General features: G+C 39.7%; 1 protein-coding gene and 1 pseudogene across 13 annotated transcripts in view; one reads left to right on the top strand and one right to left on the bottom strand.

Annotated features, from left to right (window-relative positions):
* MAP2K5 (mitogen-activated protein kinase kinase 5) overlaps positions 1–27,548 on the top strand; it is a 250,757-nt gene that overhangs the window by 76,127 nt on the left and 147,082 nt on the right. For all 13 annotated transcript variants that reach the window (XM_053928531.2, XM_053928532.2, XM_053928533.2 and 10 more), the window contains exons 9-11: positions 9,747–9,786; positions 22,365–22,433; positions 22,525–22,606. In XM_053928531.2, coding sequence (XP_053784506.1) covers positions 9,747–9,786; positions 22,365–22,433; positions 22,525–22,606 — 191 coding nt within the window. The remainder of the gene's footprint in view (positions 1–9,746; positions 9,787–22,364; positions 22,434–22,524; positions 22,607–27,548) is intronic.
* Positions 12,967–16,980, bottom strand: LOC112311573 (small ribosomal subunit protein uS4-like; annotated as a pseudogene).

Below are 27,548 nucleotides of genomic sequence, written 5' to 3' on the forward strand. Positions count from 1 at the left end.
AAGTATGTAGTGCCATTTTATTGTTAGATTGTTTTCCTCTGGGTTTTTTCCCCTCTTTTTCTCCTCCTTCTTAAAGCAAGCCCTTTAACATTTGTTAACACTGGTTAGGTGTTAACAAACTCTTTTAGCTTTTTCTTGTCTGGTAGGCTCCATATTTCTCCTCCAGTTTTAAATGATAGTCCTGCTGGGTAAAGTATCCTTGGTTGTAGGTCCTTGCTTTTCGTCACCTTGAATATTTCATGCCATTCCCTCTGGCCTGAAATGTTTCTGTTGAGTAATCAGATGCTGGTGTAATTGATGCCCCCTTGTAGGTCATTACCTGCTTTTCTCTTGTGGCTTTTAGGATTCGCTCCTTGTCCTTAAGCCTTGACATTTTAATTATGATATGTGTCAGTGTAGGCCTCTTTGGGTCTAACTTGTTTGGGACTCTGAACTTCCTGGACTTGTGTGACGTTTTCCTTCACCAGATTGGGGAAGTTTTCAGTTCTTATTGCTTCAGATAGGTTCTCAATCCCTTGCTCACTCTCTTCTCCTTCTGCTATTCCCCTGATGCAGATATTGTTATGTTTCATGTTGTCCAAAATGTTTCATAAGCTCTCCTCATTTTTTAAAATCTTTTTTCTTTATGCTGCTCTACCTGAATGTTTTTTCCCTACCTTGTCTTCCAAATCACTTGATTCAGTCCTCTGCTTCATCTAACATACTGTTTATTCCTTCCAGTGTGTTACTTATCACAGATATTGCATTCTTTATTTCCGACTGGACCTTTTTATGGTTTCTATGTCATTTTTCATGCTGTTGAGTATCCTGATAATCATTACTCTAAACTCCGATAAATTGCTTGCCTACATTTCATCTAATTTTCCTGGAGAATTCTCTTGTTCTTTCATCTTGGGATCTGTTTCTTTTCTTTCCATTTTGGCTGCTTCTTTGTATTTTCTGCCTTAGGTGTTAACTCATCAGCTATCAGTCTGATTGGTTGTACCTAACCAAGGTGTAATCAGCATAATCACTCAGTTTAAGCAACACAGGGTGGGGCAGAGTAATTCCTGTGGGCAGGGTTGTTGCTTCCCCTCAGACTGATGCCACTTGGAGGGGAGTGCTCTGCCTGAGAAAGATGGCCCCTGCAGTATGGAAATGACTCAGCATAGGGATCCTGGTAGCTGTTCCTTCAGTTCTCTCCCCAGAGCCACCAGTTCCAGACTCTCCTCAAGCATCTCTAGTTCATTCTGCCCTCCTGCTAGAGCCCAGGGTAAGTGGCTGCAAAAGAAATTTTGTGTGTTGGCTCTTTAAGAGGCTGTCTATATCTCTAGCTGTTTCTCCTTGACAGACAGAAACCGTGCTGCTTTTCACAGGGGGATGTTATCTGGGTTCCTTTCCAGCTCTGGTACTGTAGGCTGTGAGCCCATCTTGGGGTTTAACCCCCACACTTCTCAGGGGGAACCCCCCTGGCCATTGAACTATCCCTCCAGCACTTCAGCTGCTGCATGTGGGAGCCCAGCCAGCCTTCTTGCATCTCCTCTGCACTGTGTGCCAGTCATGTTGTGGTGAATTGGCTTCTTCTGTCTGTCGGTGGTTATAAGCTTCTCATTCGGGTGGTTATTCTGGATACTTTCTGTACAATTTTGTTGCAATTCCAAATTATTCCTGGGAGGAGGTTAGTGTTGCTTCCATTCACTCTTCCTCTATCTTGGATCTCCCACATGTTTCTTGAATATCTGTTCTCTGCAAGGTAGTGCGCTTAGCAGTGTGGGAACTATAATACAGCACCAATCAATATTCACGGCCTGAGGGACACTGTTCTCAGGGTTCTGTTGCTGGCTTCCTGTCTGCACCTGCTCATATCCTTTACTGGCTCCCTCTCACCTTCCTGACTTCTGAATTTGGAGTCCCTCAAGTCCAGTCCTCAGACCTTTTCTCTATTTAATGTAAGTCCTAAGAGAGCTTTTCTAGTTCCGTAGCTTTCCATAGCATCTTCTGTTGATGAAGCCCTGTCCTCGGTCCTGAACTTTAGGCTTATATCTATCTACTTACCAGTTAGACGTCTTTTAGGCATTTCAGAATTTAGGTAGAACCGAACTCTGGATTTCCTCTGAAACCTACTCCTTTTATTGTTCTTCCACTCTCAGTAAATGGAAGCTCTGTTCTTCAAGTTGCTCATTGCAAAACCTTTGCAGTCACTCTTAATCCTCCGTTGTCTCTCAGACCACCAGATTCATCCTCAGATGTTGTTGGCTCTTCCTCACAATTATTTTAAGAAGCCAACCACCTCTCACCTCTCTTTTCCTACCACCCTATTCCCAACCTCTAGTATCTCTTGCTAGGATTATTACAGTAGCCTCCCAGTCTCCCAGTTTCTATCCTTACTTTCCTATGGTGTGTTCTCTTTACCCAGCAACCAAAACGATCTTTCTAAAATATGTATAAGCTTTCCTTCCTCTCACCATGGCTCTCATATCACTGAGAATAATAGTCAAAGTCTTCCCATTGGCCTAAATGGTGCCACACAATCTGTCCTCCCCTTTCCTTTCTAACCTCATCTCTTACAACTAGCCCCCTTGCTTATTCCACTTCCATGCACACCACACACACACTTCCACGTTACAGCCTCTGAACACACCATCTCCTCTGTCTGGGGTCCTTTTCCTCCAGATATGTAAATGTTGCACCCCTTTGCTGTTCACAGGTCACCTGCTGAGAGAGGCATCCCCTGACCTCCCCACCCTAATATAAAAAAGCATACCTCTAATTGCGGTCACTCTCTGTGTCCTTAGCTTTCATTTTCATTGCACTTCCACTGCCTGACATATTGTAGTCAGAAAAAGTGACCTGTGTGTTACAGATTTTATTGACCTGCTTTATGCTCTAGTTTTTTTAAAAAATAAATTTTATATACCTGGAAATATGGATATTCTCAGTTTGATTGACAAAGAGGTCCGTATAGGATCAGTGACCAGCCTGTTAATTATGATGTTAAGATCTTCTATACCTTATTAATTTTGATCTGATTGGTCTATTGATTACTGAGAGACATTCTCCCACTTTGTCTATGGGTTTATCAAGTTTTTCTGTAATTCTCTCTGTAATATGTAGGTCACTTTTTCTGACTGTAATACAATTAGTTTAGAAATCAATAAGTTAACCCCCTTATACATTTGGAGATTAAAATACACATATAAATAACTTATGGATCATAAAATACATTGGTGATAGAAATAAAAATATTTACAACTGAAGAATAAAAAAATACCATATATGAAAACTCATGGATGCAGCCAAAATCTTACTTAAAGGATGGGGGTTTTTTTACATACATTAGAAAAGAAAAACAATATTAATAGGCTCAGCAGCTGCCTGAAGAAAGTTTTTAAAGGGAGGGGGGTTAAACCTGAAGGAAATGGGAGGAAAGAAATACTACAGAAAAAAATATTAATGAAATTAAGATTCAAGAAACCCAAAAGCTGGTTTCTAGGAAAAACTGATCAAGTATAACAGAGAGAACACACACACACACACACACACACACACAAATTAGGATTTAAAAAGGCAAAGGGGAAGAAAGGGGGGAATAGGAGAAAGATGGTCAAAAAGTACAAATGTTCAGTTATGAGATAGATAAATAGAAGGCATGTAAGGGACAGCACGTGACCACAGTGAATTTAGGTGTGACTATTAGGTGTGACAATTTAGCAGTGACTTGCACTGCTGTGTGACACAGAGAAGGCATCAAGAGAGTAAATCCCAAGACTTCTCATCACAATGCAAATATTTTTTCTTGTTTTGCTGTCTCTTTTTATTGTATCTGTATGAGATGATGGATGCTAACTAAACTGATAATGGTAATCATTTTACAATGTAAATAATTCAAACCACTATGCTGTACACCTTAAACTTACACAGTAATGTATGTCAATTGTATCTCAAAAAATCTGGTGGAGGGGGGGATGTATTTCTAGACAGAGCAGAGATTTTAAAAATAAGAGGACACTATGAATAAGTTTATAACAACAAATTGGAAAACAGAAAATGGCCAATTTTCTAGAAAATTTTAAAACTGTCTTAAGAAAAATAAAAAACAAAAATAAACCTAAGCAATTAAGGAAATTTATTCATTCAGTCAACAAATATTTATAAAATGTGTCCAGCAGTTTCAGACACTGGAGATGTAGCAGTGAACAAAACAAGAAAAAAAAATGAAAGTCCATGTTTTCATGGAGCCTGCTTTCTAGTGGTGGGAGGCAAATAATAAATTAGATGATGGTGAATTCCGTAAAGATTCAAGAACAAGAGAATGAGCTGTTTTACATAGCATAGTCAAAGAACGAACATTGGACTTGAGGGAAGGGATGGAGCAAGCCAAGTGGTTCCGGCCTGAGGGAGGATGGTGTTTGGTGGAACAAAGTGAGCATTGTGCCTAAGGGAGATTGGGAGAAGGAGGGATTGGTGAGCTGACCGAGGTCTAGATTGTGAAGTCCTTGTAAGGACTTTTGATTCACCAGTTAGAAATACACCCAAATGGGGATGATGATAATAGCTCCTACTCATGTTACATATCAATTATATCTCAGTAAAGCTGAGGAGAAAATAAATCCTTTTTCATAAGATTATGGAATTAATTAAATGTTTGTAGAATTTCTTTATAAAATACCATCCAAGTGGTAGAGTTCTGTTTCATCCAGAAGAAATAATAATTTGTTGAATGTTTATTAAATAGAGAGCACCTACCATGGGCCAGGACTTGTACAAAGCATTAAAAAAAATGATATAAAGATGTGGTAGTTCTGCCAAGTATGGGAGACAGACTCGAGCAGTGTTTCTGCGTTGTACTCTAGGAGTTATAACAGAGCTACTAAAATCTGAAGACTAGGAAAGGACTCAAAATTTTACAGCTTATGAATTGACCCTTGAACAACACTAGTTTAAACTGTGTGGGTCCACTTATATGTAGATTTTTTTCCCCAGTAAGTACCTGAACCATATTTAATCGACTATTGGGAGTCCAAAGGTGTGGAGGACTGACTGGATGCATTGTTCTGTACCATTTTATGCATGGGGCTTGAGCATCCATGGATTTTGGTACCCATGGAGGTCCTGGAACCAGTCTCCCTCGGATACTGAGGGTGGTTAAGTTTGGGGGAAGTCAAAAGTTATACGTGGATTTTCGACTGTGTAGTGGGTAGGCACCGCCACTACCTGCTGTTCGAGAGTCAACTGTATATTAAAGGAAGGTATGTGGATTCTTTTTAGGGTAACTTACATTTTTCCTATTCATTTAACCCAAGAGGAATGGAAAATGTAAGCTGCTCATTTAGCCATGGCGATTGCAGGTGGTGTTTCTGCTGAGATGAGCACCTCAGCAGATGTGGCCCTGACCACGTCTGTCCGCGACATAAATAAGTTACAGCAGCGGGCACGAGAGAAGCATGGTAAGGAGTCTAGAATCTGAATCACGGTGTAACCGCTGCATGGCAGGTGCCTATTTTAATTCTTTGTCCTCAAAGTTGGTTCAACATGAGGTCATTCTACTGGTTTTTCTTAATAAATGATATGTTGCAGCCATTTGCCAGTCTTCATTGTCAAAGCTAACTTGTTGTCAGTCTGTTTCAGTAGGTTCTACTCTCAGAACACCTAGCTACTCTAAAAACTTTCAGTTTCTTAAAATATAATGCATGCCAGCCCTGTCTTCAATGCTTTACCTATGTTACCTCACTGAATCCTCACAACTCTGTAATGTGGGGACCGACTTTCCCATGCCAGACTTGAGACAGCTGAGACAGAGTGAGGTTTGCTAATAGTCCGGGTTTACGTTGTTGAGAAGTGGCAGAGCTGGGATCAGAACCCAGGCAGTGACTTCAGAGCCTCCGCCCTTCGCTCCGCCTGCCCAGATAGATGGGCGGTGGGTGCAGGGCACCTCATTGTCTGGAGAGGTCAGGTGTGATGGTGCTTCGCCTGATTGAAGTAGGCCAGCACCTCTGTGAGTTTGGAATGATGAGTTTCCCTGTTTAGAACACAGTGAGGAAAACTTAAACATCACTATATGATTCCTTTAGGTACTAAAATATGTGTATTCTGCCACAGTTCCAGTCTTCGCTTTGCCATTGACTAGGGTGTGAGTTTAGACAAGTTTTTTTTAACCTGGGTTTTGGGTGTTTCCACTGTAAAGGGAAAGGAGTAACCAGACAAGTCTCTGTATTTCCTACTAGCTCAGTAAATTTTCTGAATCTACTCTACTAGAGTTAACAGTTGGCATCACCGTTTTTATCAGTCATCTGGAACCAATTGTTCCAAATGAAAAAAGAAAGGAAGTATGGAAAATAAGTGTTATTCTCTTTTGCTGGGCTCTTTTTTATTTTAAATGCTCAAAAAAATTATACCAAGGTACTAGCTTTTGCCATCTTCAAGTATATTAGTTAGTTTTAAGGGCTGGGAATATTCCCTAAAGGTCTGTGTTGGTCTCAAGCAAAATGGAACACTCAAGACTAAGCACTAAAAATGTCTCATAAAATGCTTTCTCCATGCACTCATTGGAACAGGTAATTACTGTGGCAACAACAAACTAATTTGAAGTGTTAGCTGTTAATTAAAAGAATGCAGAGGTGTATAGTTGTCTTTTGGTGTAACCAGAGCCTCCATTCAAACTTCATTAATCACTTTACAGTTAATGTGTTGCAGAAGGTCAAGCCTATTGAGATGCAGTATCCGTTGAAAGTAAACAAATTCCTTTTCTCCAGGTGGAATGCCATTTGCAAAGTTAAGGGGCACACTGCACTCATACCTGGCATTGCCTTTGTCATCCACTTCTCCTTGATGATTAAATGTTAAATTGGCACTGTCATCACACTGTAAACCAAACCACATGGCATCTTTATTGCTCGAAATCGAACCCAAAATTCCATGGATGAATTGGCGTGCATCATAATTAAATCATCAAGCCTCCCCTTGTATTTCACGTGGAAATAAGAGACCTTTCTTTTGGAAAAGAGATCGGCTTTCTTGACAAGCTAATTAAGTTACCAGACTGTTCAGTATGGTGTATGTATATTAGACTGTCCGCTGATCACTCACTTATCGCTGCTGTTGGTCTCAAAAGTCCGGGTTGTTGTCCAGAGTAACAGCACTGTTCTTTTTATAAGTTTTGAATCCTTGTGCCTGCATTCAACTGTTAGTCTTCACATGTGAGTCTTTGGTCAGCGATTCTAATAGAGAGTGTTTTTAAAAGTTGAAATTGGAGGAGTCTGTGGTATACAAGAGGAAAAATAATATATCATTATTAAATTTTACATGTTATGTTACCTGTTTACATGGAATAAAGTTACTAAGTTCCTTCGAATCACATTTCAAATTAGGTTAGTCCAACAACTTCTCTGCCAGGCACTGAGGAAAATACAGTGTATGTCTTTATATGTCAATTTATTACATGAATTCAGATACATAATGAATCAAATCATAACCTGAAAATGTGGTTTCATGTTGTAAAGTCTGATGTTAACATTGATAGTGAAGTAAGTGGTAATTTGTTCTAAACCCTTTATAATATAGGGGTTCCACTTATAAAACATATCACTTTATACAAAGTATAAAATATTTTAAATAATTTAAGTTTTATAAACTTAATATTATTTATATATACTAGGGCAGTTGACATGTAGAGAAAGTCTGTAGGTACTTTTATAGATGAAAGAACTCTTTGGTAAAGTGAACAGTTGCCAAATTTTATAATCTTGCTTTTCCTTTAAATGAGATATAAATTCTCTATAATTGATCAAATAAAGGCTAAGTTTACCAAAATTGGCTCAACCTTTGTCCACTCAAGAAGGAAAAGCAGAATGAATTTTTTATTACACTCACATACATTGACATGTTTTTCCTAGCCTTACCTGAATTTGTAACATTATTATATGTGAAAAATTATAAATCCTTCTAGTTTCTTAATAACTAAATTATATCTGTAAGCCTGTCACTTTAAAAATACTTGTCAGTGATTGCACAGTTCTGTGAATTTACTAAAAATCATTGAATTATACACTTAAAACAACTGAACTTCATCATATATAATTACACCTCAATAAAGCTGTTTAAAAAGTTTGTTAGAATAACCACACAAATACTTCTGTCAAAACAACACAAAATGATATTTTCATTTGATAATAATGGAATGAGTATTTTTTTTTGTAATCATGTATGGTGATAGATGTTAACTAGACATGTTGGGGTGATTTGTTTGTAATATACATATACAAATATCAAATCATTGATATATACCAGAAATTAAGATAATGTTACATGTCAGTGATATCTCCAAAAAATAATAAAATAAATGAGCAATTTTTACTACTAAGCAAAAATTGGAAACCTGGTAAATTTTGCACCTTAGCATCTGAGGACCAGGAATTCCTGGCAAGTTAAATTACATTCCTCCCCACGTCCCCTGCCCCCTCACCACTTAACTCTAGCCAGGTGAGAGGAAGAACAGTCAGCTCTTGACTAACGTGCAGAATCTTCTGTGGAGCAAGACTTGAATTCTTCCAACATAATTTTCTTCATCCTCTCACGGTCTTGCAGTAACAGGGCTTGTTCAAGTTGTGTGCTTCCCTCTGAATTCTTTATGTGAGGCAGGTTGTTTCCGGGTATGTTCAGAATGTATAGTCCTTGCAGAACATGTATGAAAGGCCACATTTCACGGAGACACAGAAGGTCTTGGTGAAATAATGGTATTTATTTCCACAGACCTTACTCTGTTTTATGAATGAATGTATTCTAGATTAAATTGTAGTTATTTCACTGTATCTCATTACTTGAGCTTTTCTCTCTTCTGAAGCTTTTTAATATTGAGAGATGCCAGTTTTAGGAAAGGGTGAACCACATATTGGAACCTTATCACCCTGTGACTTCTTATAAGAATTTATATCTTAAGCTATAGCTAATTCCATTTTATTTTGATGAAATGTGGGAATATAGTTGATTTGTATATATAATTGAAATAAACAAAAGGAAAACCTCCCATTTGTATGGCTTTGTCTAGTGCTTAGCATGGAGCTATAGAAGACCTCCGCACACTCCCACACTCCCACTGACACACTCCCACACTCCCACTGACACACTCCCACACTCCCACACTCCCACTGACACACTCCCACACTCCCACACTCCCACTGACACACTCCCACACTCCCACACTCTCACTGACACACTCCCACACTCCCACTGACACACTCCCACACTCCCACACTCCCACACTCCCACTGACACACTCCCACACTCCCACTGACACACTCCCACACTCCCACACTCCCACACTCCCACTGACACACTCCCACACTCCCACACTCCCACTGACACACTCCCACACTCCCACTCCCACACTCCCACACTCTCACTGACACTGACTGTGCTGTGAAGGAAGTAGAGCCAGAAGGCCTGGATCTGAAGTAAGTTCTGCCACTTACTGACTTTGTGCCATTAGGCAAACTACTTAACTTTTCTGTGCTTCAAAGTTCTCATCCATAAAAGGAGGATAATAATGCCAGTATTACTTTAGAGGGTTACTTTAAGGTAACGTGTGATGAATCATTTTGTAAACCATTATGCTCACTAGAAATGTAAACTACTGATGTTATTAGTATTCTTTGCAAGTGTCATACATCCCATTGCTGCAGATGTGTTCAGGTTTACACTTACGTCCTTAACCATCTTCTAGGTTGTTTAGTGATCTCAAGTAATTTTGTTACTGTTCTTTCTCCCCATAGAGCATATCATGTCCCAAGTGGGAAAATACTAGCCGTAAAGGTAAGTGGTGGGTACATTTCATGCAATTCATGACACTCTTGATGCTTCTGCACCCCCTCCCACTTCTCCACGTTTAGCTTGAGTCACAGGCAGTCGTGAAAGGAAATGAAACGGTTTTAGGTTTGACTGGTAGGTGGCGGGAGCTGTGGCACTGCTGTGACATTCAGCTCCTGAAGATGTTTTAAGTAGCGCCTTGGCGCGGTGAGTCTTCCCAACACTGTTGCCTCCACTTCTTTCTCTGTTTCCTGCTGGGCGGCATCACTGTCTTCCTGGTCTTGCAGCTCAGAACCTTAGTAGTTACTCGCTCCTTCTTTTCCTTTATCTCCGACATCTTGTAAGTTACCATAACCTGTCGGAAATTTTCCCTGAAATGCGTCCATTTTTCACTTCCTTTCTGTTCTCATCCTCACTGTCTGGGCCTTGTATCAGGCTCACCTACCCCATACCTGGACTTTTTATAACAATTTCATCATTGTACCTCGATCTTTTTCTTCCCCTGTCCCCCTTTACTCTGCCACCAGAGTTGAGAAATTGAATCACAGATCTGACCACGTCACTGTCTTGGCACCCACCCCACCCCCCATCGTGTACATTGTAAAGGCTAAGGTGTCTGACCCTTTACCGGATTCTGAAATAGCCCAGCACCACACCCAACAGTAGGCAAGCTGCACAACCTCGTGGATGTGCTGGGCGGCTACCTAAGATACTCCTCGCCTGCTGCCCCCCGTTTGCACTTTACACCTCATCGCTGCCATACTCCAGCATCCCAGCCCTGCCCTGGCACTTGGGGCTTAATCTCTGGCATTGGCTGTTGGAGCTTCATCTTCCCCTCATTTTATCTGAGATTTTCCCAGTGGGCTCTCTTGAACTGTACCTCTGACCGAACCCTAGGCTTCCTCAGGTTCCACAGAACCCCACTTCTAACCCTCTAACCCTGGGTTCTTAGCTAACGGACTGGTTAGGCTTGCTTTGTGCCTCACCCCAACAATGAATGGGCCAGGCCCTCTTCAGATCAGCCCCTCCCACTTTACAGCCACACCCTCTGTATTACCTGTCTCTGACCTTCTGTCACGCCCTGCATCTCTAGTCTCTGGACCCTTAATAATGAAAGCTGTTATTTTTGGTGTGACTGGCATATATGCCAGGTGCTATGCTAGATGTCATATAACTATTATCTGTGATCCTTAAAAACTGCAAAGTAAGCCTGTGCATTTTAGATTTGAGAGGACGGAGACTCAGAAAGCTGAATTGTTCCAGATAACACAGTTGAAACAGCCAGGGCCAGGATTTAAAACAAAATCCATTTGACTCCAAAGTGCGTGTCCTCTGCCTCACCAGGAAGCCTTTATACACGTATTACCATTGCTCCTTTTTCTGATTTCCGTCTATCCTTTCATGGTTCATCTCCTCCATGATGCTTTCTTAGCTATTCCCAGTGAGAACTCAGTCTCTTTCCCTTACACTTATGTAGTATGTATTTCTGCATCTTTTATCTTATCTAGCAAGCTAGGAATCTGAACAATTAAATTGCAATTGATTATACCTTTTAGTAAGGTTAAACCAAAGGGAAGACTCAGTGTAGTCGAGAGTTCTTTTTCCATACCACACCTAGTACAACACCTGTAATACGTTATGTGGCATTATAAAGTCCAGTTTTAATAACTCAAGTAGCTTTAGGTGAGGAGATACAACAGAGCCCTCTCTTGGGATATTTTCTTTGATAGTCCAACCAAATAGGCTCATAGAATGCTAGAACTGAAAGAGATCTGAGAGGTCATCTGTGGAAGCCCCACATTTGACAGAGGAGGAACCTGAGGTTCAGAGAGTGCCCAGCGTAGGTACAGTAGAGCCTGTCTCTATCACAGCCTTCCCGAGCTCACCGCACCTTCCTGAGTTCTGATGCACCACCCCGGCATCAGGTTGTCTTTTCCGTACCTCCTGCGCTCCCTGTCCACCCAGAGGACACCTCAGCACTCGGGCAGTGTTTTCCTTTCTATCAAGGTGGTTGTCCTTTAATGTCAAAACTCTTAGATCATTGCCAATGATCTATTTAAAGACAGTCAACTTTAGGTAATTCACTCCAAGAGAGGGGAGCACTGCTCTAAATCAACCACAAAAACCTCATTTGGCTTGTGCATGTACATTACAATTATTCATAATTTCATACATTTTGAATTATGTTTAACCCAGGCTAACATTAAAATTCTTGAGCATGACTATATGGGTATGGCAAAGGTGTTACAATTGTTTCTGGAAAGGATTAAAGCAGGTGTAAAGAAGACACATTTTAAAAGAGGTGTTAAAGCAGAGACTTTCAATAAGTAAAAACAGTAGAGGTTTGTAAATACACAGTTCATTAGACCCGACCATAAAACTGGGCTTTACACCAAGGACTGTGTTGCGTTCACTGTGCATCTCTAAATCCTACAACGTGCTGGACGGTCGAGCCGAGCCGAGTGAGAGACGGATCTAAGAGTAGATGTGATTGTTCTGTTGACTCTTTTTTGCTCATCGCTGAGCTTTGGGCAGTGAAGGCAAAAACATGTTGCTTATATAATAGTCATAATCTAGAAAAAACAAATGTACCATTACTTCAAAACTGGTGGAGTTTTTCATTAAATTTTGGAAGTGGTTAGTTCCCAAATATGTGGGGGTTTTCCAAATAACTTTGTTATTGATCTCTAATTTAAATCGGTCATGGTCAGGAGAATACATTGTATAACTGGAATTATTTTAAATTTATTGAGATTTTTATGGCCCAGAATATAAATTATTTTGGTGTTTCCTGTACACATGAAAAGAATGTATCGTCCGTTATAAAGTGTGTTGTATAAATGTTACATTAAGTTGTCTGATAGTGTTGTTTAAAATTTCTTTATCTTATCTTTATCTTCAACTTGTCTATCAATTGTTGAAAAAGGGATATTGAAATCTCCAGCAATAATTGTGGACTTGTCTGTTTTTTCCTTACAGTTCTATTTTGGTTTACTTAAAATTTTTTGAAGATCTATTAGATACATTTAGGATTGTTATGTCCTCTGGGTGAATTGGCCCCTTTATCGTTACGAAGTGACCTTTTTTGTCCATGGTATTATTCTTGGCTCTGAAATCTGCATTTTCTGATATTAATACAGCTACTCCAGCTTTGATTGGTGTTAGCATGATAAGCTTTTACTTTTAACCTGCTGGGTCTTTGTATATGACATGGACTTCTCATAGGCAGCATGTAGCTGGGTCTTGTATTTTAATCTAGTCTGATCATCTCCACTTTTACTCGGGGCAGTTAGATCATTTACATTTCATGTGATTGTTGATTCAGATCTGTCAGATTTGATCAGATTTGGTCAGATTCAAATCTGTCATTTTGCTCTTTGTTTTCTATGTGTTCTGTCCTTTTTTTTTTTTTTAGCAGTTGTCTTAAAGTTACTTTAACTTCTTATAGTATACATTCAAGTACTATTGTACCACTTTGTAGTATGAGAACTTTATATAATATGCTTTACATAGTACGTAGTGTACTTTGCTTTTCCTCATCCTGGCCTTTGTAGTCATACATTTTATATACTCATGTTATAAACCCCAAAACACATTGTTGCTATGCTTGCTTTAGACTTGTCTTTTAAAGACATTGAAAAAGTAAGAAAATGTTTATATTTACTCACATTTTCAACAATTCCAGTGCTCTTCATTTCTTTGTATAGATCCAGATTTTCATCTGGTATAATTTCCTTTCTGTCTGAAGACCCTCATTTTACCTTTCTTTCTTTTTTTAAGTGTTGATCTGTTTTATTATTTGACTGGAAAACTAGACACTCCACCAGTTCAGGGAGATGTGTAGTTTTAATCCTCCTTTTCATCACTGGCTCCAGCCCTACATTGGCCCTTCTTGGCATTGGCCACCCCCAATGGGGACAAGAGGGAGAAGTGGAAGTGCTTGAGGGAGTCCAGGCAGACAGTGAAGGGCGGATGTTTACCACCTGCTCACAGACCCGAATGTGGAGCTGGCGAATCAGCACCTGGATGTGGTGGATGGACTTGGCTAACTAAGCCCAGTTTGAATACCTGGGTCTGTAGGTGCCTCTTTGAGAAATCCTTGATCTTCAGGCCTAGGATGTAATTTGGCTTCATCCTGGCCTCGTCCAGCACCCATACAGACCAGGCACCACAATAGGGCACCGCCTTCAAACAGACACTGTGGGGCTTTCTCATCCAGCGTCAGTCAGCAGCCCCTAGGCAGCCTTGCGGACCTTGGCCAGGGTAGATTTGGCCCTCCAGACCTCCCATTGGTTCCAAAGCCCATACTCGCCCATCAGCTTCAGCTCTTGGTCAAGGTAGAGATTTCTTGAAGAGTCTCTGCGGGGTCACATAGGTTTTGCAGCAAACCCATCTCTGGGCCCCCAGTGTGTTGGCTCCCTTGTAACTGAGAAAGAGCTCTTTTACATTTCTTATAATGCACGAGTCTTCTGGCAGTAAATCCTTTCTGCTTTTTCATATCTGCAGAATGTATATTTGACTGTGATTTTGGAAGGTATTTTTGCTAGAGAGAGAATGCTAGGTTGACTGCTCTTTCGGTATTTTAAGGATGCTATTTTACTGTCTTTTGGCTTTCATTCTTTCCAATGAAAAGCTTACTGTCATTTACAATCTTTATTCCTTTCCCTGGCCAGGTGGCTCAGTTGGATGGAGCATCATCTCATGTACCAAAAAAGGTTGCAGGTTTGATCCCAGTCAGGATTCATATGGGAGGCCCCTGATCGATGTCTCTCTCTTTCAAATCAATTAACATATCCTTGAGCGAGGATTAAAAAATAATAATAATATAATAAAAATCTTTACCCCTCTGTACATTAGGACTTACCTCTCTGGCTCACTTTAAGATTGATTTTGATGAGCTTTTAATATAATTTCCCTGATAATTCATGTACTTAGGATTTGTTGAGCTTGTTGGATCTGTGTATTTTTAGTTTGCATCAAGTATGTACAGATTTTAGCCATTATTTCCTCATGTCTTCCCCCCGACTTTGGGAAGTGAAATTGCTTATACAGGGTCCAGCAGAAGTAACGCCTGCTTCAGTGTGGTTGGTAGGGTAATAATATGGGTTTAATAAGTTAGAGTTTTAATTTGAACATTTCACCTAAAATGTCAGATGGTGTGCTTGAGTGTGATATTGTTGTGTTACAGAATCACACACTTATGATTTTGTAATAAAAAAGAGGTGTTCTTTGTGCCGGACACTGTATACTAGGTTAATTGAGGCTGTTCCACCACAAAATGATGCACTGTTGTTTGTTTTAGTCTTTTCTTTCTCTCTCTAATGTTTCATTTTTGGGTAATATCTGTTGTCAAATAGTAAGTTTCATCTTTTCGTCTGCATTGTCTAATCTGCTATTAATCTTGTTCAGTGTATTTTTCCTTTCAGATATTGTACTTTTTTTCCTTAGAAGCTTACATTGGTCTTTTTCACATATTCCATGTCTCTACTTAATATGCTCAATCTTTCTTTCACTTTCTTGAATATATAAATATAGTTACGATAACTGAATTAATCATCTTGTCTATTAATTCTACCATAGATGCCACTTTAGTCTTTTTTCATATTTAGATATTTTCATTTATAAAAAATAACATTTAAAATTTATAAAAGCATACAAAGCCAGTGAAAATAGGTTAACACGTCGCCATTGTGTGTGTGAGGGCCGAAGCAGGTGGGTACACAGGTGTTCACCGAAGTGTTTCCTGTGGAGCAGTGGCACGCGGTTTCACCCCTGGGTGGGAATCTTAGGGAGCTACTTCATCCCTGAACCTCTAAGAGTTCTTGTGTGAGCCCACTGGAAGCAGGAAGCACCAGAGGAGACAGGCACCTGCCCTCCTGGGAGACACCTCTCTCCGCAACGCCATCTGAGGTCAGCGTTCTCTGCAGTAGCCCCCTGTTCTCTGTTTGGCTGGACGGCTCTGATTCTTTCCTTCTCTGTCTTTGTTACCAATTGGGCACTGACCTCTTCTTCTCCAAGGCCATTAAAGAACTCTTATGCTGAGGAAGGATCTGATTCTGAGCTGGAGGAGGAGTTATTACTGTCAGAATCTGTTATTTTTACCTTTTTCAGGGGAGCTGCTCAAATCGATTAAGGAAGCAATTTTGTTGACATGCTTCTTCATAGGTCTTTTTTTTTTCCTGGCTTTCACATTATTCTTCTTTGTAAAGCTCTTAAATGTCCACTCGTCATCACTGCGGGACATCTTGGAGTCGGAGAACACGGGCTGGCACACGGGCACCTCGCTGTCCTCAGTCACTTTGTTCACACTTTTCCAGCGCTCCGAGCGAGGCTCTCGTCCCTGCCGAGGACTTTCTGCCTCTCACCATTGCAGGCAGACAGGCCACTCAGGGTCAGTGCTGACTGATCGCCTTTTCTTCTCATTTGGGGTTGTATTTTCTTGTGTGTGTATGTTGTTTTAATACTTATAATTGTTTTTATTGGATGCCAGTCATGTGGCGTAGGTGCCAGATATTTCTGCATTTCTATAAACATTCTTGACCTTTATTCTGAGATGCTGTTTAGTGACTTTGAACAGTTTGATCCCTTCAAGGATTGCGTTCAGTGTGTTAGATGGGCCCAGCCCAGTGGTTAGTTTGGAGCTGGTTTTCCTCACTCAGCTGAGGCACTAGCCTTTTGAATACTCTCCCCTGTGCCCTAGCAATTGCAAGGTTTTCCACCACGGCTGGTGAGAACACAAATTCTCTCTTAGTGTGAGGGCTGGAGGTTGTTTCCTCTGGTCTTTTCTTTCCCTGTCCTCAGGTATTTTCCTGACACCCATGTGCTGATCATTACTCAGCAGAAGACTCCGGGCCCCCTCTCCAGATCTCTGGGAGCTCTGTCCCTTTGCTGCTCTGCCAGTGACCTCTCGCTGCCTTGGCCTTCTCAGACTCCCAGCTCCGCCCTCTCGACTCAGGGATGTGGCTGATCTCTGCCTGGGCTCCCCTCCCTGCACTGGGGCCTGGAGATCTCTCTAGTCAGTCAGCTGGCCAGTCACAGGATTCATCTGTCTTGTTTGTCCATCTCTCCAGGATCACTGTCCTGTTTTGGCTACTGTCAGATACCTGGGAGCCTGTTGATTTTTCCCTGTTTGTTTTTAATGGCACTTCCTTTCTTGTCACCACTGTAATCCAGATGCTCATTTCGTCTCTTGTCAGACATGTGGACCAGCCTCAAACTGTTCTCCCAGAAATAGGAGCCACTGTGTATCGATCATTTCCACTGTGCTAAGCACTTTGCATCCATTTCCCTCATTTAGCACAACCACCTTCTGCTGTTGTTTCCATCACTGACCCCCCCTTTACAGGTGCAGAAGCTGAGGCATGGAGAAATTAAGTAGTTTGCCCAAAGTCCCACAACTAATAAGTAATGGAACCAGGATTTCAGCCCAAGCAGGTTTTGCCCCAAGACCCTGCTCTTAATCTCTGTACCATATTACCTCTCACCCTCAGATTTGGCCTCCCGAAGCGTAGTTCTGGTACATCTCTTTTCCACTCAAAGTATTCAAAGGCTTCACATTGTTTCCCAATAAACAGAAAGCTCTGTGGGGTGGAACTCAGGATCTTCCACAGTATGTCATCAGCCTCCTTTGCAGCGTTATCTTGTATGACCGCATCGTGCGCTGCTTTTAAGTTGAACCTGCTGCCTTATCTGAACCCGGGTACTGTTCACTTCAACAGTTTGATTCGAGTATTTTTTCTATAAGAATGCCTTCACCTGTGTCTCCACCTGCCAGAATCCTTAACACCCTCCAAGGGTTGGCTCCAAAGCTACTCTTTTGAAGTTACTTAGATACATTATGTCACATCTGCTATATCTATCTCTTACTCATTCTCTTTGAATTTCTCTAGAATTCTCTGTGTTTCCTTATGGGTGGTATCACATGCTGCCTGTAGTTTGCTATGAGTATACACGTATGTTTGCCCTATCATATTGAAATCTCCTTGTAAGTGGAGAACAGACCTTATCCTGTTTCACGTATTGATTCACGCAGAACATTGCATTGACGACCCAGTGCAGGGTGCTGTATGTAATGTGTGCAGAGTGCTAGGTGTTCGACGCATAATTTGGTGAATTATTCAATAAATAAATTTTGTTATTTTGTTTGGGTTTTTTTGTTTACTCACTCATCTCTTGAAGTAACATCTTGAAAGCAGGTTCAGCTCACATTCAAAATATCCCATAGTGTTCTTTGTATGGACCATTGCTCTCAGCCAGAGTATTTCTTAGCTTTCTTTATATTAAAGGGTGAAATGAAAGGTTAGGAGTTAGAAGTGCATTTGATCTTTTCCTGACCTTTTCCTGATTTTTGTGTGACTTCAGGCATGTCACTTGAACCTCTCAGTGACCTCAGCTGTGAAACGGGGCTGCCTGGTGTCACAGAGGGATTTCGAAGAGCAGCAAATCACAGTCCTTGTCTGAACGGAATCACCTGCGGGGCTCTGATGCCTGCGTGGGCTGATGAGGGAAATACAATTTCCCAAGTCAGTGGTCAGCTGGACCAGTACTTTGAGTAGCTCTGGAAGCAACTAGATGGGAGTCCTTGAAGATCTGTTACTGTTCCTACTCAAAATATTTTTACTTTTTGTACTTCTGAATGTTTTTTTTAAAACAAGGAAACTATATTGTCATGTTTCCCTTTTCAGACTTTAAAGGTGGGAAAATATCACTTCAGATAATTTCATAAGCAAGTAGAATTTTGGGAAGAATAGAAGTACTGTGCATTTTTATTTTATGCTACTGAATATAGAAAAACTTCTGCCTCTAATAGAGCATTTTAAAAATGATACTAACACTTTAAAAATAAGTATTTGATATGACTGTATGTACCTGACTCATGAAATGTGTTTCTAACTAACATTTTTTGGCAGAGAGTGTTGGAGGTAAGTGAGACAACTGCAAACAAGTAGAGCAGAAAACAAATAAAATACTATTAGCCATCTTGCAAAGAGAACCTTTTTATACCATGAATATATCCTATAAAAGCTTTAAAAGAATAGAGCTTAATAGAATTTCCCAGTATCGTTTATTTTCTCATTGGGAAAGGTCTGTTCAACAGGAAATTTCTTAGCATTGCATATAGCATGTACTGATTATCATTCTCGGACTGTTTTGGGTTTCTGCTGCTTTTAAACTAGCATTTAAATGGACCATTTGATTAATCATTTGTATACTGACTGTAATCCTCCCAAATTTCCTTTCTGAGTTGTACATACTGTAAAAGACAATTATGTTGGCACAGATTAAATAAGCGAATTAAAACAGAATAGCAGCTTAATTTGACCTGTGATTTTGTTCTCCTTCCCTTTAGTGGAGTGTATGCCACTCCAGCAAATAAATGAAGTCATCCATGACAGGTTGTGATGAATTGCCGTATTTATACTGTATATTTTAATAGCCTCACACTAATTTAAATTGAGCACAGAGTAAATTATAATTCAGTCACTTGACTGCTTATATTTAACTTGACAACTCATCCTTATTTGTCCTGGAGGTGTAGCGAAGAGCAGTGGGGACGCACTCAGGTGTTTCAGTCTCACTTAACCCTTTCTCCACGAAGCGGTTTGCGTTCAGAGTCTCTCCAGTTTGAAAAATGTAGCTCTTCCTAAGGAGAAAAACAGTGATAATAATGAAAACTTAGGAAGCCCATACTTCCCTTGTACTTCAAAAAGAAAATTAGGATTTCCATGCTTTCTCCCATTGCCTTCAAAAAGGGAATTGGACTTGTTTATTTTTAGCAGTTTTAAAGCTCACTCACAAGAATGCCCGAGGGGAGGAGAATTCACCTTCCGCCTCGAGAGCCAAGTCTCCCAGAAAATAGGAGAGCATTTCAGTAGCTATTTTAAGGTGGATTTTACTTTCCCTCTCAAGTCCCCAGAAATTACTTTACTGGCTTTTCTACCAATATGGAACCTCCACTGTTCTGGACTATAGCGACTAGGGAGGATGATGAAGACCTGTGAGAGTGCAATGGACTGGCTCCACAAATACAGCATTACTTGCTACATTTTAGGCCACAGTGGTACTTTCATTTATTTTGGTGTTTCTGTCTTTGGTTTTAAATCCAGTTTTAGAAGTCAAGCAATCCATTTCCTTTCTGTCTAGAAACAGCATCTTATTTAGAGGATTATGGTTGTAAGGAGCAATTCAATTAAATCTCATACCATTTAATGGCCACTAGTGTAAGACCCTATGCAGGGTGTCGGGTGTGGTGCAGGGGGCTAGAGAAAGATGCACAAGACCCACCCTTTGTCCTTAAGGGGCTCACACCACTCTTTACTCTTTAGACTTCTATTTTTAGAAGGAGAGTCAGGGATGCTAAAGAAAAATGTGGTAAGAAGAAAAGCAAAGGGCCAAGCTAGAGATAAATTCTGCTGGAGGGCCTTGGGGCTGGCTTCCTGAAGGTGGTGGCAGCATTCAAGCTGATTGTAAAAGACAGAAAAGGTGTTAAGGTCGGTGACTGTGGGGTGGAGAGAGGAAGTACACCTCAAGTGGAGGGAACAGCAGTAGCAAAGACTGGAAGTGGGGGGAAGTCGCAGGATGTGTGCAGGTCAGTGAAAATCATCTGGTTTCCCAATGAGGACTGAGCTTGTGGTGGAGAGTAGTGAGAGGAGCTAGAATAACAAGTTGGAACTAGATTGCAGAAGAAATCCTTGAATGTCATGCCAGAATTTTAATGTTATGCTAAGCCATGGGAACCCAGTTAGGGTTTTTGATCAAGGGAACGATGCGTTTACAGCTAGTAGTTTGAGATCAATTCCAGTGTGTTGGCTGGCCATGTGGAATCATGTCATTTTTAGATCGGGAGCCTGGAGATGCAGTATAGCTTAGTAGTCATACTAAGCACTGAGCAAATGTATTTTTGAAACCTTACATAAGGGGTTCTCAACCTTACTGTGCATTAGAAATCACCTGACAAGTATTTTTAGGAATACTGAGAGGTAGGTCCTACTTCAGAGATTCTGATTCCATTATGCCTATGCATCAGGGTTTATTTAAAGCGCCCTTATGTATTTATGTAAATACTTTTAAATAAAGGTAATTATAATATGGGCCAGGGTTGAGAACCACTGCTTTAAGGTAAATAATAACTTAATTCCATTTAGCAGAGTTTACTGGGTTGAAAGATTCACCGTCCTTGACATATAGTAGTGTGAGTGGTGCCAGTATCTCATAGCATAGACTTAAAACAGTAGGTGAGTTTATTTTGTTGCTAAGTTTTACACAGGAACAAAAATGTTAAGTGAATATTGTGGGCAAAATGACTGTTGACCTGGAGAAGTGTTTCTTGGCAGTTCTGTGTTACACTTACAGACTACTTTAGTGCGAGCTTTTATAAATAACCCTAAAGCATGCTCTGGACAGAAACTGGCTATGTCTTTTTTTTTCTCTTTCCCCTCCCCCAAACAGGTGTCATTACTATAAAATGTGTAGAATTATCCTTTCCTTTTTCTGTCAGGAGTTTACAGTTCATAATTCATGGATTTTCCCTCCTATGTGAGTGTACGCGTATGTGTTCTGCAGTTGTAACACAGCATGTAGTTCAGTGCTGGGTGGTGCGTAACTACACTGTCGTGGCAAACCTAGGCGTTCGGTCCTTATCTGGAAACATCTAGAGCCACAAACTGCCACAGATCTGAAAATTGTCTTCCAACTATTTTATTCTCATCACTGTCTTTTTAAGTCAAAAACAGTTTCTCTTGAGTTGGCTTCATTGAAGCATTAAGTAAAATTTGAACAGTTGATGGTCTTCTTTCTTTAAAAAAATAGTGTTTGAAATAAACTAGAATTCTAGGTTAAGTTTATAAATAGTGTTTTCCATTTCTGCATTATAAATCTGCCTCAGCAGTTGATGTTTTAAGGAGAACCGTAAAGCATCAGTACGTGCTGGAAAGTCCTCAGCGTCAGAAAGGGCCCGACACTGCCGGGCTGCAGGGCTCCTCAGAAGCTCGGCTTCCTCCTCTAAAAGAAAGGGATGAGGTGAAATAATTTCTGAATTTCCTTCAAGCTCCAACATTTTATAACATGATTAGCCAAGAAACATTGTGCAGCTGGAAGCATAAAAAAAGAAGATAGATTTTAAAAACTTCTTACTTCCTCTTAAAACTAAAAACCCTACTTTAAATGCCATTTTTACTCATTATGTTCTTCTGCTTATTGCCTTGTGTCTGAATTGCAAGGCAATTTTTTTAATGGTTTCAGGGTCACTCCTATCTTTCTCTTCTGAAAATAACCAATGTGGCCAAAATGGGGTGTATAAATTAAGGGTGTTATAACTTAACTGACTTTTAAAGCCATTAATACTGACCTTTAAGACCTGGCTTTTTCCTTGGTCCCATCAATCACTTCCCTACCACCTCCCCCAATACAAAGGGTTAGACAGATGTGGATACAGTTTACATCACTGGGGGTTATAACGGTGGGGAGGAGAAGGGGGAAATGAATCAAGGAAACACCGTATTTTCAGTTTTATATTTCATAGTGAGTATCGCTATATTTAATTAAAAGGTGAATAAATGAGTCAGTGTATTCCTTTCCACATTTAGGTCATACTACTAGATATTACACTGGAACTTCAGAAGCAAATTATGTCTGAATTGGAAATTCTTTATAAGGTAATTTTTTCTTTGTCATTTTTTCTTATAAATCATACCTATGGTATTGACTTGCAGGTTTTTAACTACTTTTGTCTTATTTTTGTTACAGTGTGATTCTTCATATATCATAGGGTTTTATGGTGCATTTTTTGTAGAAAACAGAATTTCAATATGTACAGAATTCATGGATGGTGAGTTTTCCCTTTTATAATACTTCAAAAATGATTTTTGGGGGGAGTGCTTTATAACCTGGTTTTGATATAAATGTCAATTAGAATGAAAAATAATTAAAATATACAAATAATTTTCTTATTTATACTCTGAAGCATCTTAGGAGTTTCTGGTGTTAAATATTTATAGGTGACCTATAATTTCAAGAATGTAATTTCATTTACTTTTATTGAAAATTTAAATAGAACAAATTAAATACCAGTCTGATCGGTGGTTTGATATTTGATTCTTCCATACAATCTGTCTTTACTTGCAACACAGATGTTCTGTTCTTTAATGTTTCAATAGCCAAAACAGATTTAGTTTTAAAGAAATCTATTAACCCAATGTCCTGTGTCTTTTAGAAAGAAAACTGTTAATTGCAAGACAAATTGTTTTTCAACACAGCTGTTGAGCCAAGATGTGTTTAGTTGTCTTTGGACTCTAGCCCTTTCTCTTCTTCTTTATTTTTTCATTCATTTCCAGTTTGGTAACTCTTTCTCGATCTGAATATTATGGTAAAATGCAGATTTCTTGGTACCCTATCAGTGAAATTATGTCATCATTGTTATTTTTTACCCATTTTAAATCGAAGAAGTCTTGAAATTGTACATACTTCTGCAGCGTCTGACCCATTCAAATTCAACATTTTAAAATATACTTAGTTCATTTTGGTAATTCTCAGGATATTACTGAAGCAGTTATTTCATGCTCTGCAAGACTTTTTAATTAGCCAACATTGATACCTGTAATAAAGTATATGGTGTGCTCTACATCAGTTACAGCGATGCTAAGATCACAACTCATAACCATAATGAGCAGTGTAACAATTGCAATTCCAGGAGACCGACTAGAAAAAGTGGGTCCATAGAGCCAGTACATGTTGTTATTTTATGACTTTTTATAAAATCATAAAAATGATTTTGTTCTTTTTTGAAGTATTTAATTTTTCAGTTACATTAAAAAATTTCTTTATTGAGATGGTATGTTCAAATACCAGAAAATTCACCCTTTTAATGTGTACAAATTCAGTGGGTTTTAGTATATTCACAAAGTCATACAACCATTATCATTGATTCTAAAACATTTATAAACATACTCCCTACCAATCAGCAGTCACTTCCCACTCCCCCTTCCCTCTAGTCCCTGGTAACCATTAATCTATTTTTTTTCTCTGTGGATTTTCCTATTTTGGACATTTCACACAGATGGATTTATATAATACGTGGCTTTTGTGTCTGGCTTCTTTTGCTTAGCACAGCAATTTTCAACCAGTGTGCTGCAAGAATTTTTAAAACATGCAATACCTGACTACTTAGTCAGGGGCGCTGACCTCTTTTCCCTTAGACAAATAAAAAATGACAACACAACAATCGCTCTCCAGTGTGAATGTCTTGCCTTGAACCATAAATACTTAAGTCATATAATGGAGTCACATCTTATTGGTCACATCGCATAATAAGGTTACATCTGATTGGTTTATTCTTGGTAGCAGAAATCCTTATATACAAGGCACCTGGTTTTTTAAAAAGTAACTTCAGAGCAAAAAGGGTAGCTAATTACTATTAGTATTATTTTTTGTAAATCAATCAAAATCATACCTATTTTTTTGTCCAATCAGCAAGAAATGTTTTTTTGGTGTGCTGCAGAATTTCAGTAATTAGTTTATGTGTGCCTTGGGATGAAGATAAGGTGGAAAAATCTCTGACTTAGCATGATGTTCTCAAGGTTTATTCATGTTGTCTTATGTGTTACTACAGCCACGTGCCATATAACAGCATTTTAGTCTATGTTGGACCATAAGAAAACAACAGTGGTCTCATAAGGTTATCTTGAAGCTGAATTTCCATTAAGAATTGGAAAGACATGTGGTTCAGAAGGAATTGCCTCCCCTCTGGTGGGCGCAGTGTCTGTGGGGCTGGGCAGTACATTCCCTCTCACTCACAACACTGCATGTTGAGTGCACAGACTATATCCCAGCCAGCCAGCCACTGCCCTGCTCCAGCACAAAGGACTGCCCCTCCCTGCCCTGCATATTCAGAGGGGGCTTACCACCCTCCCCAATCAAGCTGATGGGCTTCAGAGTAATTCGCTGTACATTCTCCATTGAGGATCTAAGATCCTGTGCAAGGACACAGGTCCACAGGAGCGACCTTAACAAGTCTTACATGCTACTACCACTCGACTAAAAGCCTTCTCTGGTAGTGCGGGGCTAGCCTGTGCCTGTATTTTGGAAATATTTTCGGGTTGAAATGATACAGAGCATAGATAAGTTTTATTTCTTCCATCATTTCATTGCTAGAGAGAGCCCTTTGTGCCAGATAGGATCAGTGGAACCAAATACAAATTTCTAAAGTCAGAAACATTGAGTCCTCAGTTCTATACCCTCGCCATGTTAAACACCCTCTATTTTAGTGAACACCACAAAGTTCCTTAATCTGACCACTGCTCAGCATGCAGTAGCCAAAACCACATGGCCATAGCAATCCTCTATGTTCCTTTATCTCTCCATCTTGATTTCTTTTTTTTAAATATTTTATTTATTTACTTTTAGAGAGAGGGGAAGGGAGGGAGAAAGAAAGGGAGAGAAACATCAGTGTGTGGTTGCCTCTCGCATGCCCCCTACTGGGGACCTGGCCCGCAACCCAGGCATGTGCCCAGACTGGGAATCGAACTGGTCACCCTTTGCTTCGCAGTCTGGCAGTCAATCCACTGAGCCACACCAGCCAGGGTTCCATCTTGATTTCTTATTCCTTCTGATCCTCTAGAAGGATCATTTTCATTTCCTCCCTAATGGTGATCTATGCCAGTTTCTCCTTGGTATTTCCAATCAATCTAGTCCACATTGCTGTACATTTAGCAGCATTGACAGCTTTGAGGTTTTATATTTGGCCCTATTATGAGGAAGCAAGGAGAGGGCTTGTGGGAAAGTGTTTATAAAGTCTACAGTAGTGTACAGTGACATCCTAGGCCTTCACAGTTCACTCCCCCCTCACTCACTGACTCACCCAGAGCCACTTCCAGGCCTGCAAGCTCCATTCATGGTAAGTGCCCTGTATAGGTGTACCACTTGTTATCTTTTATGCTGTATTTTTACTGTTCCTTTTCTATGCTTAGATACACACGTACTTTTGATTGTGTTACAGTTGCCTACATTGTTCAGTACAGTAACATGCTGTGTAGCTTTGTAGCCTAGGAGCAATAGACGACACCATACAGCCTCAGTGTGTAGTGGGCTGTGCAGCCTAGGTTTGTGTAAGTGCCCTTGGCGACGTTCACTGGGTGAAATCGCCTAATGGTGCATTTCTCAGAACGTACCCCGTCTTTAAGGGATACAGGACTACACTTCATTCCTTTTCATGACTGAGATTTTGTTTAATAATGTATTAGTTGATGGACATGGGAATGTTCTTAGTTTTTAGCCTCATGAACATTGCTGCTGTGTACACTTGTGTTCAGGTTTTTGTATGGACATGTGTTCCGTTCTCTTGAGTATATACCAGGGAGTGGAATTGCTGGGTCATGTAGTAACTCTGTATTTAACTTTTTGAGGAGCCACCTGTTTCTTTTTATTTCACACCAGTTTGCATTCACACCTGCCGTGCATAAGAGTTTCGGTTTCTCCACATCTTTGCCAACACCTGTTACTGCGTGTCTTTTTTATTATAGCCTGGTAGATATAAAATGGTATCATATTTTAGTTTTGATTTAGACTTCCCAATGACGTTAACCATCTTTTCATGTGTGTATCTTCTTTGCAGAAATGTGTTCATATCCTTTGTCTATTTTCTTGCATGGGTTATTTGTGTTTTTATTGTTGAACTGTAAGAGTTCTTTATGTATTCTGGATATCAGGCTTGTATCAAATGTGGTATTTGCAAGTATTTTCTCCCATTCTGTAGGTTGTCTTTTCACTTTCTCAACAGTGTTCTTTGATTCACAAAACGTTTTAAATTTGATGAAGTTCAGTTCACCCGTTCTTTCTTTGGTTGCTTATGCTTTAGATGTCATAGATAAGAAACCATTCTTTAATCCAAGGTTGTGAAACTTCACACCTGTTTTCTTCTAAGAGTTTTATAGTTTTAGCTCTTACATTTAAGTCCTTGATTCATTTTGAGTTAATTTTTGTTGTATATGGTGTGAGCTGAGGTCCAAAGTTATTCTTCTGCATGTGGGTATCCGGTTGTCCCAGCACCATTTGTTAAGGTTATTTTTACTGAATTTTCTTGGCCGTCTTGTTGAAAATTAATTGACCATAAAATGTATTTGTGTTCCTTCAATTCCGTTCAATTCTATTTTTTTTGTTCTTGTCTCAGTACCACCCTGTATTTGCTCACTTTTACTTAATTACTCTAGATCAGCAATTTTCCACCTTTTTCATCTTATGGCATAAATAAGCTAATTACTAAAATTCTTTTGGCACACCAAAAGATACATTTTTTTGCCTCACGAACAACAAAAATAGGTATAATTTTAATTCATTCACACCAGATAACTATTGTTGTGTTGGCTGTTGTCATTTTTTTAATTTGAAAATCTAAGGGGAAAGAGGTCAGTGCCCCCAACTAAACAGTCAAGGGTTGCGTGCTTTAAAAATTCTTGCGACACACCAGTTGAAAGTTGCTGTCCTAGATGATTGTAACTTGTGGTAAATTTTGAAATTGAGTATTCAGGTTTTATAATTCTTTTCTAAATACTTTATTGTGATGTTATTAATAATTTAAACTTTTTTAATTTCATTTTTGGATAGTTCATCACTAGTATAAAGAAATACAAATGATTTTTGTATATTGATTTTATATTCTCGTACCTTGCTAAACTCACTGAATTCTGATAGCTTTTTGAGGATTCCTTAGGGTTTTCTGTGTAGAACTTCATGTAAATAGAGGTCGTTTTGCTTCTCCCTTTCCAATCTGGATGCCT

The sequence above is a fragment of the Desmodus rotundus genome, chromosome 7 (genome assembly GCF_022682495.2).
Source record: "Desmodus rotundus isolate HL8 chromosome 7, HLdesRot8A.1, whole genome shotgun sequence".
Classification (NCBI taxonomy): domain Eukaryota; kingdom Metazoa; phylum Chordata; class Mammalia; order Chiroptera; family Phyllostomidae; genus Desmodus; species Desmodus rotundus.